At 32.3% G+C, this 20829-nt stretch overlaps 1 protein-coding gene across 1 annotated transcript; it reads right to left on the bottom strand.

Annotated features, from left to right (window-relative positions):
• Positions 1-447: 447 nt before the first annotated feature.
• LOC127737236 (uncharacterized) lies at positions 448-2828 on the bottom strand. Its single transcript, XM_052247782.1, has 2 exons — positions 2045-2828; positions 448-1475 (listed from the first exon to the last, which is right to left on the bottom strand). The coding sequence occupies exons 1-2, from the start codon at positions 2127-2129 to the stop codon at positions 961-963; spliced, it is 600 nt and encodes a 199-aa protein (XP_052103742.1). The 5' UTR covers positions 2130-2828; the 3' UTR covers positions 448-960.
• Positions 2829-20829: the final 18001 nt, after the last annotated feature.

Genomic DNA, 20829 nt, shown 5'->3' with positions numbered 1-20829 from the left:
TTTGTTCATTTTTTTACATAAAATAGGCCGTTAGTTTTCTTGTTTGAATTGTTTTACATTGTCATTTCTGGGCCTTTTATAGCTGACTGTGCGGTATGGGCTTTGCTCATTGTTGAAGGCCGTACTGTGACCTATAGCTGTTAATTTCTGTGTCATTTGGTCTCTTGTGCATGTGTGGAGAGTTGTCTCATTGGCAATCATACCACATCTTCTTTTTTATATTTACATCAACAGATATAAAAAATTCACCAAAGTCAAGGTGAGACAACAAAACTTAGTTGTAAGATCTCTGAAATTTTTTACAGGGTACGAGTTTTTCTCATTGATGGTGATTGTACGGTGACAGTAACACCTGTAACTGCTTAAACCCATTTCTTATGCACTTTAGTTTGATAAACTCACTGAATATCATACCACATCTTCTCATTTTTATATGCATTACAATTTACATGTGCATGTAATTGTAAATATATATATATCAGAACAAAATTCATTGCGTCACTTTTATTTATGCATCCTTTGGCACAATACAAGTTCTAAAATTACACAACATAAAACAACTAATTGTTATTTCAGATGAAAGTTTTGTTTCAGTTCCATTCATAGGATTTATTAGATTTTGTATGTTTTGCCAAGTCCAATAATTCTCTCTATGTGAAATAGAGACATAGTTGACTAAACCACCAGGTGTCGAACATTCAAGAATTTTCAGTGTTTCTGATTTTATTTGATGAAAAGGTTGCCTGAGCTCTAGGAGCTTTAGGTTTTATCACGGGATATTCTGTGCTGTCAATAATAATCCAAGTCGTAGGAAACTTTAATTTGAAGTTGGATGGTGAAAAATACCTGACTAAACCACTAGATGGCCAAGTGTTAGCCTCACACCACTGTTTAGACATAAAAACAATCCATGTATACACAATATTCTTAACACTAGATTCAATCTAGAATTTAGACAGTTCAAAGTTGGTTGTATGATGCCTCAATTTCATCAAAGTCATAAAAAAACTGATTTTCAACTGACACCCTATCAATTTGAAAATATATGCATCTCAAACAATGTGCTGCTGGACCAAGTGTGGTCAAAACAAATAAAAATTTAGTATACAACTCTAAACCGGTATAAAAATGCATGGCTGTGTCACGTGTCTTCATTTCAAAATTCTCTGTTAAAAACATAGACATTGATGGTGTTTGCGTAATTCCATCTGTGAAGCTCAACATTAGCTCGGCAGTTGGTGGTGGACAGTCATAAATCCTTTCTGCAGTATGAATGACTTCTTCAGGAAAACCAACTTTACAATCAAAACTTTCCTCTAGATTTCTACTACAATATTCATCAAGTTTAGTTCTTTTGTTTTCACAGGAAACTGCCCTGATTTTTCTATTTGCGGACGATTCAGTCTCTTGCTTGGTCCAGGAAAATAGGCTGGGAATTGCAGTAGACTTAAGTCTCTGTATGGTGGGTTTGCGCCCTGAAAAAGGTTATAAAACATTAGTTTTTTAATAATTAAATGAACTTCCATTAGCAATGTATACTTTGTACTACCTGGCGAAATATTAACTAGATTTATTCATTACAATCTGGATAAAACTATGTTTGCCTGATTCAATGTATGTTATGTAAATCCAAAGGACAAACAATGAGAGACTTATGCAACAAACTGAATTGTTTGTACCTAAATAACTATAATATAGATGAGAGCATGTCATTGTTTTGTTCCTGTTAACATTGTCATTGATATTTTTCAAGAAAGTCTATGAGGCATAGCTTATGCATTCCTGTCATTACTACATTAGCATAATTACTGCTAAAATAATTCTCAGTATGATATACCTCTTGTAAGAAATCATTATAATTGTAGCAATCACCAAAAAATCTCAAACAGATCACATTGAATCGTAATCCAAAAAATTATGACGTCTTGAATTACCCACCCCCTTTTATTCTAAAACGATAATTGCGGTTGTAAACAGACTTTGGTTTATTCGCATGGCGATTACATATATAACTATATATTTCACAAAGAAAATAGAGTTTTACCATGAATAGTTTCCTGCACGTAGTCTTTTTCAGTAAAACGTGCCTTGCAAACAACAGCTGATTGAGATGGACTCCACGATATCATCGTGTTCTCGTCCAATCTGCGTATGGGCCATGGCGTTGATCCAACTTTTCCTTCTTTTTAAGTCATTTGGAAATGCATGTCCTCCTCTTAAATGACATCCAGGTACACAACAACAAGTACTTGGCATCGTTAATTAAAAATATAACTGAAATAGTTGCACAGTGCAGAAACCGGAAGAAGAGGAACAGGATCCGCTACCACGGCGCCACCTATTCAGGAACGATAATTTGCTACTTTATATAACTGCGAAAATAACGTTAGACGGGTTCACGTGCATAAACAGAAATGCGCTTTAAATTGTATTATATAATTCATGTTCAGTCGACCTTTAATTATTATATCAACGACTGAAATGATTTATAAACATCTAGATTGCAGATAACACTCGAAATTAACCCGAGCTCTTTCCACACGGAATTCAAATAATTCTAGTTTGTCAATCGGTTGACTGCTTATAATGCAAAATACTAATATATCAAAAGTTTTTAAAACTAACAAAACACAATGATCGTTTCTCTATTTCCCAATGTAAATGAAATGAAACAAAAAACATTTTATATCGCAATAAGAAGAGGAGAGAATTCAACTTTTCCGGATCTACTTGGAGTCTAATGACCCCCCACGTAGATAAGTTGGATATCGCGGAAGGAAGGATTAACCCGGCAACTAGAAAGGCATTAAAGCACTGCCTTTAAAAATCACTGAAATTTGGATTTTTGGCAGCAGTATTTTGGTCAAAACTAGCATGTGTCTTAAGATATAACATTAAATAAATTTGGAAAAGTTGGTTTTCCATTGTAAAAAATTCATACAAACACAAAATGGATATTAAAAAATGTACATGTGGTTTTAGGCACAAAACAAGAACAAAAAACAATAAACAAACATATAACAATATATTTAAAAATAAAACATATATGGTGGTGTGGAGAAGGCTAAAACAATATACACAGTAACATTACATAGGGTAATGCTAATTTGTTAAGTGTAAATTATTCAGTAATGGAAGCCAGGGGTCCCAGTAGAGGTTGGCAATGTGAAGAGGCTTTGTTTTAAAAAATATATTCTTTTCTAGTATTAGATTTTCTTTTAGATAATTTTTCAGTCCTGCAAAACTGACTTGATTTTCACACATTTTTGTTCTATAAATAAAGAATTTTGATAATAGTATTTTTAAATTTTTTATTTTATTATTTTCTATTTTTCCTAAATTTCCGAATAAAATTATATCCATGTTAATCGGAATAATTATTTGTGTTTGGTTATAAATCCAGTCACCGAGTCTTATCCACAGATCTGCTATTTTATGGCATGTCCAAAATATGTGTTCAATATCTTCGGATAAAGTACAAGAATATATCATGGCAGGAGGTTTTAAACAATAATCTTCAATAGATTTAGCGTACAGTACAGTGTAACAATTATATCAAAAATATTTCATTAATTTTATTGAATTTGGATCTGGAAAATTAAAACTGTACAAGTAAGGTATCTTCTTATTTTGAAATTAAAGGAAAAACAACTAAAAAAAAAGAAATATGAGAAGACAGTAAAAGTTGATTGTTTGTTCATGTCATTCTATTTCTGAATTGATCAAATGTTTAATTTATCCCATGGAAACTGTTTGTAGCAGCATGTCAAGTTGGCCTTACTTCACCAGAGTACACACCAGATTTTCCTTTGGTAAATAAAACATAAAATTAACAAGAACTTTTTACAAACACAATTAAATCACCATGTTTAAGATTTTTTTAAATATATTTATACATAAACAAGTGTGGACACAGATGAATGTGGATAGTATGTTTGGATGTTTGACAGTGTTTTATATGACAAAAGGAGTTCTATGTTTTTCCTATATGGTGTTATTAACTGTGTTGCACGATGACAACCAATCTGAGCATATGAGGAGTGTTGTTTATTTAATATTTAAATTTTATGTTCAAGACGGGCATCGAAAAGACACTAATTGCATTAATAACCAAATGATTATGATAGAATATTTTCCACATCTTTGATTTTGGATACATTTTGTAGCTAGGAGAGCAACACATAATAGGTTCATTTTTTCATGTGATTTTTTTTTTAAATGGGAGATGATATCTGAGAACATGACATCAGGAGGCTGTAATTCAGTGGTTGTAGTTTGTCTATGTGTTACATAATATTTGTTTTTCGTTTATTTTGTGTACATAAATAACATAAATGACTATGCGTTATGGGCTTTGCTCATTGTTGAAGGCTGTACGGTGACCCGTAGTTGTTAATTTCTATGTCATTTTGGTCTGTTGTGGAGAATTCTCTCATTGGCAATCATACCACATCTTTTTTATATGTATTTGCTCACTATTTGTATGGTTCTATTTATTACTTTGTGGTGGATTGTCAGTATCGTAAGTAAAATATTTTGTTAAAATGTCGAAATTGTTTCTCAGATTAGAAGACATTTATTGGTTTTTAGTAATGACAATGCCTGACAAGATGCTTGGGGCTAGATGAGCTAGAAAGTAAACTTCTGTGTTGTTTTTTATCAATTCTTTGATAACATCTCCTCCAAAGCTGGCCGAAGCAAAAAAAAGTTTTGACCAATATGAAAATGATATCAACAAAAAACCTTTGTGAGCATGATTCAAAGACTCATAACTGCTCCAAAAGTAATCTGATAGAATTTCAAGCATGTCAAATGGGTATTATGAAAATCTACTTAATATGTCTAAATATCAAAAAAGTTATAGTATTCAATATGAAAAAGGTATTGCAAAATTATTCTCTTTTCAATTTTTTTTGTTATATGGATACAAATATAAGTGATACCAATACAGTATTTGTGGTGGTATGAAAGTGTAGTAATTAACATTAACGTAACAATGTTAATTCACACAAATTAAGAAATAAACAAATGAATGAAAAATGTTAAATATAGTTTCAGAAATCAATTAGGCCAGATAGGCCTTATAAATTTGGGTCTTTTTTTTTAACATACTGAATGACCATTTACACTCAGGACCGAGTCATCAGTAGGCAGTACAGATGTATTAAAACAACCTAGCATCATATTGCTAGTAGAAAGTGTAGCATTGTCAGGTAAATTTGTTCTTTTTTTTTTTAAATTTGGTTAATGGACAAAAAATGTTTGGTTAAAATCATAATAAAATGGTTTTATCTCCTTATTACGTACATTGTACATAGAATGGATACTACCCTGACAAATCCTTGTACATGAGAGTTGTCTGTCAAATCTTTATTTCACATAGAATGAATTGCATAACAATGAACTGAGCTCAAAGCAAAGCACTTTAATAATACACTTAGACAAAGAGCTCAATCCAGTGATATACTTTGTACTACAGGGCCTTCATGAACATCCTATCCACCAAAACCATATCTCACAAACATGCCATACTACATGGTTGGATCAGAAGTCCTGAAAAAGACATGTCGGATGAATTTTATTATCGTATTTTATTTATATAAACACAGGTTAAAAGTTATATACTCCAATGGCAGTCTTTCCTGCTAAAATGTCATGTGTAGAATGTGATATACCATTTTTGGGTCTATATGGGTACTGTCCTTTATATTTATTAGGTCATTTTGACACAGCAAAATATATAGAAAATGTTAACTTTGATCTGGAAATTGAGTTCTTTTTCGCAAAATAAACCCACTAAACTAAACTTTAAATGCAAAAGACCCCTAAATGGCTAATAGATATTGCTATAAAGAATAGTCCATGATGATTCTTGTTATTAAAGAGTTCATGAAATGTATACCGATTCTGTCAGTTGAATGGACTAGAATGAGATAAGTTATATAAACATAAAGGTTTTTTCAACAGTTGTGGTGTAAATTAAATCAGTTTTATTTTATGGTTGACATATTTAAGTATATATGTAGATCATTGGCTTTTCAACACATTGATATTTTACAATATCAATTATCTATTTATTGTTATATTGTTGGTATTTTTCACCTTCCTAAAACAGTTTTAACGCAACATGAACGCAAGCTTGATAGATCTTGATAGGGTGTCCTCACATATTTTGACGTTGCTGAAAAATTTTGGTTGACATATGTATCCTCGTCTCATCGTTTTTCGTGCTATTAAGAATGCATACTGTCGTCACAATTTCCATTGAAAAGGCATGCATAGTACAAATTCATATGACGTACGAAAACATATGATCTGACCATATACATGTACATGTATGTATAGGTTATCAGCTTTTCTACACAGATTAGCCAGTAAGCCGCAACGAGCTTATTATGGCGAGTGAGCGCAGCTAATGAGCTAAAATTAATCAAATTGTGTCCTCAGTGGGGGATATTTTAAGGGAGCTATATAAAAAAACATGATCATCTGTTTATCGTTCTGTTACTGGCTTTTTCACCTTCCCAACTTGGCCTAAGACAGTTTTTACAGAGGAAAGCAAGCTTGATAACTACTCCTCACACACATGTATAGATTATCAGCTTTTCTACATGAGTCATGAATATCGTAAAATGTTAGCCAGTGAGCAGGCCCGCAATGAACCTTTTTAGCGAGCGAGCCCAGCTAATGAGCTAAAATGAATCAAATTGTGTACTCAGTCACAGTTGGTGATATTTTAAGGTATCTACACAAAGAAAACCTGCTTATATAAATCTCAGTGGCGGATCCAGAACTTTTAATAAAAGGGGGGTGGCCGCTGACTGACCTAACGGTTGCCCACTCCCGTCATGCTTCCCCAGTGGCGGATCCGGGGGGAGGGTTCCAAAGGTTGGAACCCCCCTTTTTTTGGACGATCAATGCATTTGAATGGTGACACATAGTTCGAACACACGCCCCCCCCCCCCTTTTATAAAATGGCTGGATCCGCCCCTGCTTCCCTATAAAATCAACCAAATTTTCCCCACCCCCTGGATCCGTCTATGTAACTGTTTATCGTTCTGCGTAATACTGGCTTTTTCACCTCCCTTACTTGGCCCTAGGCCTAGACAGCTAGACAGTTGCTTATCTGTTTATCGTTCGGTCACTGGCTTTTTTTTAGACTAGAGACTTCATGTGTACAAACCTGACGTCAATCTCGTGTACTATAAAAGAAGAGACAAATAATTTCACATTAAATCCTGTAACATTACATCTAAAGATAATTATAATCCAAAGTAAATTATATTACGATGTCAATGGACTAAATTCCCGCGCAAATGTCATCACTGGGATAGACCAAAACGAATTTTAGGTTTATGTATCATTCACATTCCGATCAATTTACTCAGTTAAATAAGATATATGTGTTAACTATTTTTTTATTGGTTTTGAATTTAGTTAATCTATCAGAAAAAAGGATTTATTTCTCGCAGACAGCCCTCAATACTATACACCAACTCGACACTGAAGCTAAAAAACCCTAAAACATAATAGTATATGGAATCGTCCAAACGGATTACCTAATTATGATATAGGTGAAATATGTAGATTCAGAATTGTGTACACAGAAATAAGATCAGAAATAAAGCCCTATGTAAGGTGAAAACAATAACACAACTGTATAAAATCATTGTTTATTAAATTTGCTTGCATAAGAACCATGAAGTTAAAATTTATAACGATTACGTTTATCCTGTCAACCCCTTTTCTTCATTGCATCAAAGCTTCCGTTGCTTTACATCGAGCAGCAATTCAACCAATCGGGGAATGTTAAGTTGGGACATACCTCTATTTTTGGAAGCGTGATCTTTACATCGAGGCTTGCGTTGCTTTACACCGAGGCCACAGTAGTTCGACCAATCGGGGAATGTTTATTTGGGGCAAGTGACCTATTGAACTGCAGGTTTTATAATATTTTAATCGAAATTGTAGAAAAATGAAATGTTGTTAGTACATACAAAACAGAAAATGATGAATACTTTTAGTAAAAGATAATTTGGATCCGGGTTCTGTGTATTCACATCATTTGTACAACTCTCCTTACTGATGCCATTTTTTGGAATTTCTGTGACCTAAATGGTTCGCGAAAATTAATATTTTATTATATAGTATAGTAATCATATTCAAAAGTAAGACTTTTAAAGAGGCAGTATATGCAGAAATAGCATTTTTCTTGAAAGAAAACAAACCTATCAACTTAATTTTTTTGTGCACATGTAAATAATGCCTCCTTAAACTTAATTTAAAATACAAGTCTGTTGTCAGATTGAAAATGGTGACAATTTGTATACCAAAATATTTGTTATTTACCGTATCCAATTAAATAAATATTAGCTGTTATACTTTACCAAATGCTCTATGTGTATCATTCTCATCACAGAAACTCCCCTGTTCCTCAACAGCATTTTCTTTATCTTGTTTCTAATAAAAAGAAAAAGAAAATTATATTGAAATTGACCACTCATACTACATATATGATGTATTTAAAAACAAAAAAATTAAATGCTTGTTGATACCTGTATGTCCTCTAATTCCACAGGTTAAATTTCACTTTAGGCAAAAGAAGGTGCAGGACCTTTAATGACCAATACATACTTAAAGGTCCTCCATTATTTTTTGAAGATCCAATTTTTATTGATAATTCAATTCATAAAAAAACAAACAGACTCATTCTGTTTACTAGTTATGTTCTAATATTATATTATCCAGTTTCCCGGTATCTTGTATGACGACCCGTCACATGAGTGAAGAATGTAAGTAATCAAATAAGTTCCCTTTCAGTATAGTTGCATATATTAAGATTATTTTAATACTAAATTTTCATATTTTTGTTCAAAATGTTTTTGTAACTTTTTTAAACTGTAAATATATGAAAGTACATCGGGTGTAACTTACTACCGGTGGGAAGGTCCAAACCCATAAATGGAAGGTCATGGTCCTCTGACCAACACCAATTTGAACCCCTGTATTCTAATGTATAGAACCCCTGTATTCTAATGTATATACATCTTCCTCAAGTTCAAATATAAATAACACCATTCAGCAGAATAAAATCCATATAAATGTTCGTGTAAGTCAGGTTTTTAAATTTTTGTCAGATTTTAGAATTCCTTTAGTTCTATCCATTTGAAGACCAAAAAATATTTTTGCCACTAACACACATTTTTCTTTTCATCAATCTTTAACATGCTGGAAAGAAACCATTTGTAAAAATCTTATCAAATTCTTGTAATTATAGCATCCTAGCATTTTGTAATAGTCTTTGCGAAGTTAGACTAATGTCAATGATAAAGATATCAAAATTCAGGAGAGAATTTTTCCCACAAATTTTCAATAGCTTATATCCTAAAAACAAGCACAAACAACACTTACAAGTTTAAACTAGGGATGTCAAAAGATCTGAAATTTACTACTTGGATACTCGGTCATGATACTCGCGAGTACTCGAGTACTCGGATGAATCTTAAACATCTATTGAAAAGTTAAGATTTTAGGTGGGATGCGGTGTTTTTGTTGTTACCTTTCAAAAACATATTAACGAAAGACAAACGTACTACAAAAATAACTTGATCCTCTGTAATGTGTTTCGGTCCTCCGTTTTTGTGTTACCGACCGCCGTCTATACAAATAACCTATCATATTTGCAATTAATGTTTATCTATGTGTTCATGAACCAAATTAAAAACATGCCAATAAAACCATAAATATTTGCATATAAAAGTCCAACAAAGAAAACAACATGTATCATAGATCTGTTGTTGTTGAGTTGGTATTTTTTATATTATGACTTGTCCATTAATTTGTCAACAACACTATTGGACTCCAAATTACTTGTGCCTGTTCTTATTGCTCAGTCTTAAGTTTTCTGTGGTTTTATTTTGGCACTATCGTTTGTCTGTTTGTGTTTTTCTTATTTTTTAGACTTGGCGTATTCAGTTTATTTTCAACTGATAAGTTTGAATGTAGCTCTCGTATCTGTCGCCTCTCTTTAAACTGTAAATTAAACAATAATTAAGTTTCAAATAAAGAGTAATTAAATTAATTTAAACGTATCTCATACCAAGAACGTTTACATAGAAGTCTTGATTAACAAACAAAGGTAAGTTTATGGCTTGTGATGAGTTATAAATCCATGAAAGTGTTGATCCGTGTACAAACACAGTTAAAAATGTCTCTAATCATTAGGGTTCACCACAGGGCACTTTGATTTTGTTCTAACAGTTTAGAAATATGATCTGGTCAACAACTTCAGATGAAAGACTGTTTGACTTTCTATTTTTTTGTTACAAGTAGTGCACATGAAAACATCTCCTCAGAAGGAATGGACTTCTATTTACTAGTACAACATAAAAGTCTCAGGATAAACGTATTTACATTGTTAATGAATTTTAAATAGTATTACGAAAGGGATATTTCAACGGAACTAAAGTGAGCGGAAATGTGATGAGTAATATCTCAAGATTTATAACAGGCTAACGAGTATCCGAGTACTAAAATTGTACTCGATTACTCGGCCTTCCGAGCGAGTACCCGAGTACTCGAGTACTCGTTGCCATCCCTAGTTTAAACACTTAAATTTACATATTTCATATACAAAAACAAAAAGAGAACTGAATACCTCAATTTGCGTTATAAGTCCTTTAATTATTTTTAGCTCTTTTAGTTCCTTTATCAATCACCTATCAATATTTACCAGTGTTATGAAAAACTTGATATTTTGAAACTGAGTAGCAAACATCCTTTAAGTAATTTACCATATTGTCAAATGGTGTGATGAATTATGAATGTATATACCGGTATATAACTAACCTGAAATGGAGAATCTCTGTCTGTCTGATATTGCCTACAAAAAAAAAATGAAGGCATAAGAACATAATTATTTATTTTTTGCTTATAACAATCATATAATAGTGTACTTTGAAGATCCTATTGGTGGTCTTAGGCTGTTTTCTACTCTTTGGTTGGGTTGTTATGTCTTTGACACATTACCCATTTCCATTCTTTATTTTATGTCAATCATTTTATGAATGCGACAAGCCTTAGAAAATCAAATCTATTTTCTCATGTTTGTAGCCTGTTGTCTATTTCTTACACTAAGAGATATTTCTTGCAAGGAGTGAATAAAAAATTACATGAATATGATTGACTGGGAAATGATGGTGTAACATTCCAATTGGTTATTTGATAAGAAGTACATGTATCCATAGTTACCTATTCAATTTTGTAATACACGCTTTATTTTTTCACATGTCATGTACACATCTTATGTTATAGTTATTGGTTATAAGTTGTTTTTCGGTTCAACGACCTTGAGGTCTTTGAATCGTTAACCTATCAAATGTTTTCATTTTTGTTTTGGGAAGATGCCCAGTGTTTGAATGAAATCAATCAAACCTTTTTTTATTTATTCAGTATGTCCAAAATAACATGATCTATCAAAAAGTCTTCTTTTCAGCACATCACTGGACAAACAGGACAATTAAAGGTGCTCTGCAACAATTATCACCATGAATTTAATTAAATAATCAACTATTGCATATATATATCACATATCTCTGACACACAAAAAAGTTTCATACTACGATGGCTTCAGTGAAAATGGAAATATTAACACACATCTCTGAACACAAAAATGTTTCATACTACAATGGCTATAGTGAAAGTGGAAATATAATAATATACCAAGAATAGCATTCAACAAGAACTCTGAACCAAAAGATTAACATACTTTAATTAATAAATATGTAATGCTTTGCGTTATCAATTGGGCAGAAATGTTTGAAATAAATAAAATGTGTACCTTTTCTTCTTTCTTAATCACAGGCATTTTCTTCGTAGGCTGCACTGACATAGGTTCAAGCAGTTGCTTTTTTGTGTGAATCTATATCTGGGCTGACTTTGAATTAGTCCCGGTTTACTTTTTAATCAAATGCGGGACAAGCACGAGAAAATAAGAGTACCGACACGAAACACGGAAAATAATTAAGGGAAAACACGAAGCACACACGTCGAACCAAACACGAGAAAACGAGAAATAAAACGTCGAAACACGAAATCACGTAAAATAAAAAGGGCGTAAACGTTGCACGAAAATAACCCTTCACCATCATCTAAATAGGTCATACTTGATGTCGACACCTCATATTAGAACTAAAGTAGATGGTCAATTTCGTTTGCTAGGTTAAAGAAATCTTCAATTTGCTCTAATTTGCCTGTGAAGACCACAAAACCGTCATCCCTATTGACAGTGTAATTTGATGTTTTCTCTCCATTGGAACTTATCTAAGATTTTAATGAATAGGAAAGACAGATGCAGATCTGTGCATGTTGGTGAAAATATACCACCCGCCATGAGCGCTCCTATAACGTGTTTGTATAATAGTCCATTAAACTCAAATTCATTGTTTCTAAGAATTAATTTAACAAATGCAGTTAAATCTATTTTGTTGGGAATCTTTAAAGTATATTCTCCTGTGTGTCAATTAATTCTAATGCATTGAATACAGTTTCTTCTTAATTATCAATGATCATATTTGTGTACCTTGACGTACATCATAGGCAATAAGAATGCATTCTTTTTTGACCTCGTGTGACTCTATTTTATTAATGGAATCTTTTTATCTTGAATGTAAAAGTTATGCCTCTTCAATAATGGTTTTATAATTAGATCAAGTAAGAATCTCTCGCGGGAGAGATGCATTTATTGATGATTAGTCGGAAACGAACAATAATGTGTCCTTCTAGCTGACCAGTTCGCAATGCCTCATTACTTATTTCTAGATTAATTTTATGAATTTTTGGAAGAAGGTACATGTGTCCACCATGTTTTGAATCATTATTATTCTTTAAGAAATTATACGTCTGGGAATCTATTTTTTCCCCTCGTTGCTTTATATTTAACACTTCTCTCAACATGCCAAAATAGTAATGATTTACAATAAAAAGAAAATATTATCTTCCACACACATGACCATGCAAACACTGATATATAATTTCTTATTCAGTTGAATTAATAATTAGAATAAAAAAGTTCTAAGGTTCACGTATTGTCTTTTTTTTTTTAAAGCAACTTGTTTCTTAGGTTATAGATATTAATTCTTAGTAAGATAATTAAAAGGCAGAAAAAACATTGAAAACGGATATATCCAAATCATTTATTTTCAATTAATATTAGTTTACAATGGAATCTTTATATCTCATCTCAGGGGGCGGCGGCACGTCGACCTTTTTATGGTAGGGGTGACTAGCTGGGATATCCAATACCCCACACTTTTCTTATATCTTAAATAACAAAAGAACATACCCTAGCTATTATATTTTTTTTACAATAATTATACCTACATATAGCTATCATTGTTACGCTATTTCAACGGGAGATGAATATTTTTTGCAAGTGTCTTAAGCATTTACGACAGTAATTTTAATTGCATCTGTAAAAAAATATCGACATCTAATTAGTTTCAGATTCACAATCATCAACCTTGTTATATATTTCACCTAAATTTATCGACCAGCGGCTCATCCCTTCCACTCATTATAATAAGTGCCCCACCCTTAATTTTCCACATACCCCAAGATCTTTAGGGGATCCGGGTGTGGGTTGGGTTGGACATTGTCTAGCTCGCCCTAGCTGTTCCTATCAAGATAAAATTAAAATTTTACAATTTTTACATTTTTACAATTGAAATTTTAGATTTTAATTGTAAAAATGTTTTAACATGTGGTCGAATTTTTAAGGAACTAGAGAACACTATTGATATTTTTCTTCTATAAGAACATTGGCTTTATGACTGTCAGCTATCACTGCTAAATGAAATAAGCGAAAAGCGCAGTTGACTCATTATATCCCATCCCTGCAATACAGATGCCTAGAGGTTATGGAGGTACAGCTATATTATGGAAAAAAGATTTGGACTCTATAATTTCACCATTAACAATAGGTAACGAAAGAATTCAAGTAATAGAAGTCACTAGTGAGCCTAATTTATTTATTCTCTCTGTATACATGTCTTGTAAAGGATCATCTGAACACCTAAATGATTTTCAAGACTGTATTGCTCAGTTACATGAAATAGTCAGTACGTATAAACATACCCACCAAATAATTATTGGAGGAGACTTTAATGAGGATATTGTAAATGGTCCAACATCACAAAGAAAGACCTGTGTCAAAGACTTCATGAAAGAACATAATTTTGATACAAAATATACTGGTAGCACCTTTATCCATTCAAATAGCTGTGATACTACTGCCATCGACTATTTTATATTTCAAGATTTATATAAACATACAGTCCTTGAAAAAATCTCGAAACTGAACATTGTATCTAATGTATCAGATCATTACCCGATTAAACTGGTCCTTCAATATCATCATCCAGTGAAACAAGCAAAACCAAATTATAGCATAATCAAACCTCAAATGGGACGACAAAGTTGATACACAGCTATACGAAAGTATTATTGCTATATAAATTTCAGACGGTAAACCAGCAATAGAGACAATAGAAGATGTAACAAAGGCATTCAAAAATCTCAACGAAATTATTGTAAAATCAATTAAAGCTGCAGCTCCTGCCATTAAAATGGGGAAAAAAGACCTAAGCTACAAGTAATGAATGACGCAATTAAAGAGGCCATCAAAAAGAAGAAACTTGCTTTCTATGATTGGAAGATAAATGGACAACCGAAAGAATCAAGACAGTATAATACCTGAAAAAGAAAAAAACATATTCTACTTAAAGAATGCAGATTAAAGGTAGCTAAACGAAGAGTAAATGAACGTCAGAAACTGATATTAATGCCAGAACATCAGACAGAACTATGTTCTATAAAATTATAAAAAACCAAAGAGGAAAATTATCTAGATTTATAGATCAATTAAACGTAGATGGCAATACATATCACAATGACGACATCATAGAAGGTTGGCGTTCACACTTTCACAAACTTGCAAAAAAGGAATCAAATCAAAATTACGACACTCAATATCTAGATCTAATTGAAAAAGAAGCTAAAATAATAATTGACATATGTAAAAATCGTTTCAAACACAACCCTGTAACAGAAGAAGAGATTTTAAAAGCAATATCAAAGTGTGAATAGGAAAAAAAGCTGCTGACTATTTTGGTATAAATGCTGAAAATATCATATATGGTGGTAAACAATTACAACAATATTTACAACTACTTATCAACAAATCTTTTGAACTAGTCTGTATACTAGTATTTGACATTCTATTTCCTGTATACAAGAATAAGGGTGATGCTAGATATGCTAAAAACTATAGAGGAATAATAGTCACACCTATATAATCCAAAATAATTGAAAAGATAATAAAAATACGGGAAAAACCTATCATCCTGGAGAGACAAAATCTATTACAAAGAGGATTTACTGAGAACACCACCCCTCTGTTATGTGAATTAATTCTTGAAGAGTTTGAGCGTGAGAGTAAAGATCTAAAACTACCAACATACATAACTTTACTAGATGGTAAATCGGTATTTGATGTGGTCGTACATTCGCATCTAATAAGGAGGTTATATCAAACAGGAATCTCTGATCAATCTATAATATTGATAGATAGCCTTTACAAAAATGAAACATCTTGTATAAAAAAGAGAAATAAAACTTAAGAATTGAAATAGAACAGGGTGTACGCCAAGGCGATGCCATAAGTGCTGACTTATAGAAGTTGTACGTAAACCCTCTACTAAACATGTTAAACCTCTTATGTGACAGAAGAATAGGCGGACACGTAGGCAATATTAGCTGCTGCGCTCCGACATGTGCTGATGATGTTGCTATCATAGCAAACAATCCAATAGAGCTTCAGATGCTAGCAAACATTGCTGTCAACTTTAGCAAGAGAGAGGGATACACTTTACAACCAACAAAAAGCGTAATATTACCCATAAACACCTCATCCAGATCGATTGAAATAGGAGACAATTTTTGGCATATAAACAGTTACCCTATGACAGTGGTAGAACACTCCTCACATATTGGTATTCAAAAGTGTCAGAAAAATTCTGTAAAATTAACCGTAGACGAAAACATTAAGAAAGCAAGACGTTCATTATACAGCCTAATGGGTGCAGGCTTACATGGGAGGAATGGATTAGATCCTGAAACAGTAATAACTCTTTTAAATACATATATAATGCCTATACTGACTTATGGTTTGGAAATACTACTCCCGGCAGTCATCATTTTCGATACTATCCACCAATTCCATAAGAAAATTATAAAACAAAAACTCTCATTGTTTTAACAAACAGCTGACCCGCCATATACATATTAAGTGGAATGCTACCAATTGAAGCTGAAATACACCTTGAAGCTTTAACACTTTTCGGAAACATTACTAGAGCTAACAAAACATCAGTCGAATGGAGATTGGCAGAAAGACAGCTACAACTAAAATCACATACAGGTAAAAGCTGGTTTATAGAAATAAAGAAAATATGCCTAAAGTATGATTTGCCAGACTGTCAGAAATTCTTAACATATCCTCTTGGAAAATTCCAATGGAAAAATCTAATGTGACTGTCATTTGTTTTTTGTATTGTGTGTATAGTTTATGTTGTGTAGACCTGTAAGTTATTGAGATCCTGATCAAAGCCTAATAAATGTTTTAACATACTTTTCTTTTGTTTGAAATTTGCCAGAGAGAGTTAAAAGATTGAAGAGTTATTCTGAGGGTTATTCAAGTTTACAACACATAGCAGGTGCCTATAAGATCAAAGCAATCCATCCAATCCTCACGGCAAACACCTCAAACTACAAGAGACATCAACAGAATACCTATTAGAACAAAAATTGCAACAGGAAATTACATACTACAATCTAATAGAACCGAATTCAACAAATGTGAGGTATCTGCCACCTGTAAAATTTTTAATAAAGAGGACAAGATTATATATAGAGCATTTCCTTATCTCATGTACTCATCTAGAACCGGAAAGAGAAAATCGTTTTAAATTAGTACGTGAGCAGTGTCTTAGAATGTTAGAACTATTTAACATTAGTTTGGATATAAACTTAATCAATGTGATAATTAACCCATACTACCTTGTGAAATTCTGTGCCAGCACTCAAACTAGTGATTTAAGTAGCTTTATTAGCTTGCATGTTGAACCTGCTTGTAGAACATTTATATATGTCAATATATAGCATAGTTGTGAATACATGTACAAAAATATCTTAATAACAAAAAAATCATAAGGGCTAAAGGGGTTCTGCGGAACTCTGTGTCTCGCCTGCGATTGCTGCTATCAGTGTAAAGGTGTAATGTTGACTTAAAAAGTGAGTCCATTTATGAGTATAAAGAATTTAAAAAAATTTCAAACTTTTCTTTAGATGCTTTTTCCTGGTCTTGAAGATAGGCTTATGTCCAAATTTCATAACAATCCATGAAGGTTTAAAAATGTCAAATGTCAAAAGTTTAATACCAGACCGTCTGTTAATGTTAAGTGTAAAAACTAAGTCCATCTATCAGAAAAAACTGGAAATAAAAAAAAAATAGGCACTGGCTACGGTTACATGGAAATGTAACAATAATATAAAAATTATTGTTACATTGGAGACTAATTGCCGGAATGCAGGGTTGGGTAAGGAACCGATTAATTACGAATGTAACAATAATATTTGGGTCTACGGTTACATTGCGTTATTGTTACATTAACGCACTGAAATGTACGATGGGAATAGTAATAAATATGTATTAAAATAAAACTTGAAAACTTTTATTTGATATTTACAATATTGCATACAATATTTTGATTTTTAATTTACAATGACAGTTTCTACAAATCCAGTATGTTGTTTTTGGAGCATGTTTTAGTCCGACGCATTTTCGGTGAAACCACTCTAAGCAGCCATCACAAACCAGTGATACGACAATATGCACGCTCTATATTGCATACCGTACAATTCCATTCTGCATTTTTCCTTTATGAAGTTTAAGAAACTTTCAATGTCTGAATGCCATGCTTCAGGTGAAAAATATTTGTTACTCTTGCGATGTTTACATTTTCGTCCAAATTTTTTTTTGGAAGCATGTTAGGTTGTTTAAATACAAGTCAATTGTGAAAGCAATTGATGTTGACATTTGCCGACAGATTGAAATTGGTGGAAACAGTGTTTTCATTTTCAGAGTCCAGATATTTTGTGATCTTATCAGTCGTGACAGTACATGCTCTATTGAACAGTTCATTAAGTATAATTCATCAATAGTGATATTGAACTAAACTGTAGAAGTCATGATTTTTAACAACACCAAAACAATCAATACTTATTCGCTGAATAATATTATTATTATTAATATTATCTAGTACATATCGAAGAATTAAGCAACATAACTATAGAAGGTTTAAGTTTAATAAATCTTTCATACATTGCAGTCTTTAAGGTAGATGGGGGGTGTAAATTAAAATCCATAGAATTTTTTAATAATTTGTCAAAAAGTAGTTTATGTCCGGCTTTTTTCAAAAATACAATAAAAAGTATGGGTCACCGGGCTTTTTTTCGAGCTACAGGTTGTGCAAAATTGTCATATTTTGTATAGATTATGCATGCAAAACCCATTTTTTTGTGATAAAAAGAAAACTAAACCATAGAATTTTAAGATAAAATATGAGAAGATAGCTCTAATAATATGCTTTCAGATAAGAAAAAGAAAAAGTGGGGTCACCGAACTCGTTTTCTTGCTACATTATAGAATAGGTAAATTCATAACACATTCTATTATAAAAGTACTTTATCTGAGTTATCTCCCCTTATGTGGCACAGTTGAAAAAAATTGAATAAAAAAATATATTCTACTGTTTGTAAAATACAGCCGTAAAATATGATAAAACACATAATTTTCTATACTAACACGAACAGTCTTACACATGAATTACATACTACTCTCGAAATTTGCACATTTCATTAAAGATCTAGACCGATTGTTATCTGCTTTTCAAAATCCAAGATGGAGGAAGACACTCCAGCCACCTTAAAGTAACAATAACGCAATGTAACCGTAGACCCAAATATTATTGTTACATTCGTAATTAATCGGTTCCTTACCCAACCCTGCATTCCGGCAATTAGTCTCCAATGTAACAATAATTTTTATATTATTGTTACATTTCCATGTAACCGTAGCCAGTGCCAAAAAGATATTTTCAAAAGTTTGCTACAAAGTACGCAGATGATTAAGACATTACTCCTCCGTTTCCAGTATTTATACATTCCCCCAAAAAAGATATTGGTAAATCTAAAAAATTGTATAAGCCTTTTATAAGTTTTGTAATCCACTACAATTTATATAGAAGGCTATTCTGAATGAATTAAACTACAAAGCGAAAACATTTTCCACTTTCTTCTTCTTCTTCTATTGCATGGATATCCTTCCATTCATGGAACACCACATACAGCTCTGTATGTGTATTGAAATGTGTCACACAATTTTAAAATTTATTTATACTAATAAATTTAAAATCTAAAAGGACACTTTTAAACAGTATAAATAGGGGGAATTAATTTTAAAATTTATATATACGACTAAATTTAAAATCTAAGAGGATACTTTTGTACAGTAAAAGTTAAGCGGGAATAAACTTAAAATCTACAAGGATACTTTATACAGTATAAGTTAAGCGGGAAGAATACCCTGTCTCTCCCTGTTTATCTGTCTATATACATACATACAAAAATTTGGCAAAGCACTGTTCAGTAGCCACATTATATACGATGTCAGTTTATGATCATCTCCTTGTATCCTATATATCTGAGTTATTACTTTAAAAGTCTGATTCTATGTGTATGAAGTTTATAGCATAGACTTGTCGAAAGATTATGGATATTGATAATGTCCTCCTTCTTGAATAATGCACAGAAGTGGCTACAGTCGATTACAAGCTGTACAATATCTTGTTTCTTTGAGAAAGTGTTTTTCCAAGTTTGTGGCCCAATGATGTTTATTGTATACATTTTCAGTTCTTGAAAAGCTTCTTTTCTTTGCTTAAATAGAGCCGGACAGTCTAGCAAGAAATGAATCTCATCTTCATCGCTCAATCCACAGCATTTACAAGTAGGTGCTTCCTTTCCTCCAGAATATTTATATTTTAGACTTTGTAAGAGATATGTTCCAGTAATTAGTCGTGCTTTTACAGTGCCTTTTTTTATATCTGAGATAGTTGAATTTAGACTGCTCCAGGATGGGTGAGTGGATCCAAAGGTTAGGCAGTTTTGACTTAAATGTTTTAAGGTAGATTTTTGTGATATATCAGATTTTAATTTTTGTGTCCAGAACTCTCGGATAGATGATTTGACTGTAGATTTCCACGATAGTTTAGTGGGCAAGCGTTGTTGGAGAGAAGTTATCTCTGGTAGTTGATATATTGATAGAAGCGGTTGGATCCTGTTAAAGAAGCTTATTGGATTTTGCATATTCATGAGGATTTGACGCTCAGAGAGATCCCTAATTGTACTGTTTTCGCATGAAAGTATATTATGGAGGAATGTCAGTTGCCTTTTGTGTATTTCTGCCTCAAGGGGCAATGCTCCGATAAGTAATAATACTGCACAGTTTGCTGTCCTGATAGGTAGAGATTGGAAGCTTTTCAAGTTCTTTAAATGAAATATATTTAATTTGTCCATCTGGGAATTGTTTAGTGGTAAAATTTCCAATCCATAAATCAGTCTTGGTAAAACATAGCACTGGTAGATTTTATAAGATGTTGCCGGGTTTAATTCATTAGTTCCATGTACTCCGGTTTTAATAAGAGAATAAAGTGT

Source organism: Mytilus californianus, unplaced genomic scaffold (genome assembly GCF_021869535.1).
Source record: "Mytilus californianus isolate M0D057914Y unplaced genomic scaffold, xbMytCali1.0.p SCAF_4, whole genome shotgun sequence".
NCBI classification, from domain to species: Eukaryota; Metazoa; Mollusca; class Bivalvia; order Mytilida; family Mytilidae; genus Mytilus; species Mytilus californianus.
The sequence above is the reverse complement of the archived record's forward strand: the minus strand, read 5'-3'. Positions and strand labels throughout refer to the sequence as shown.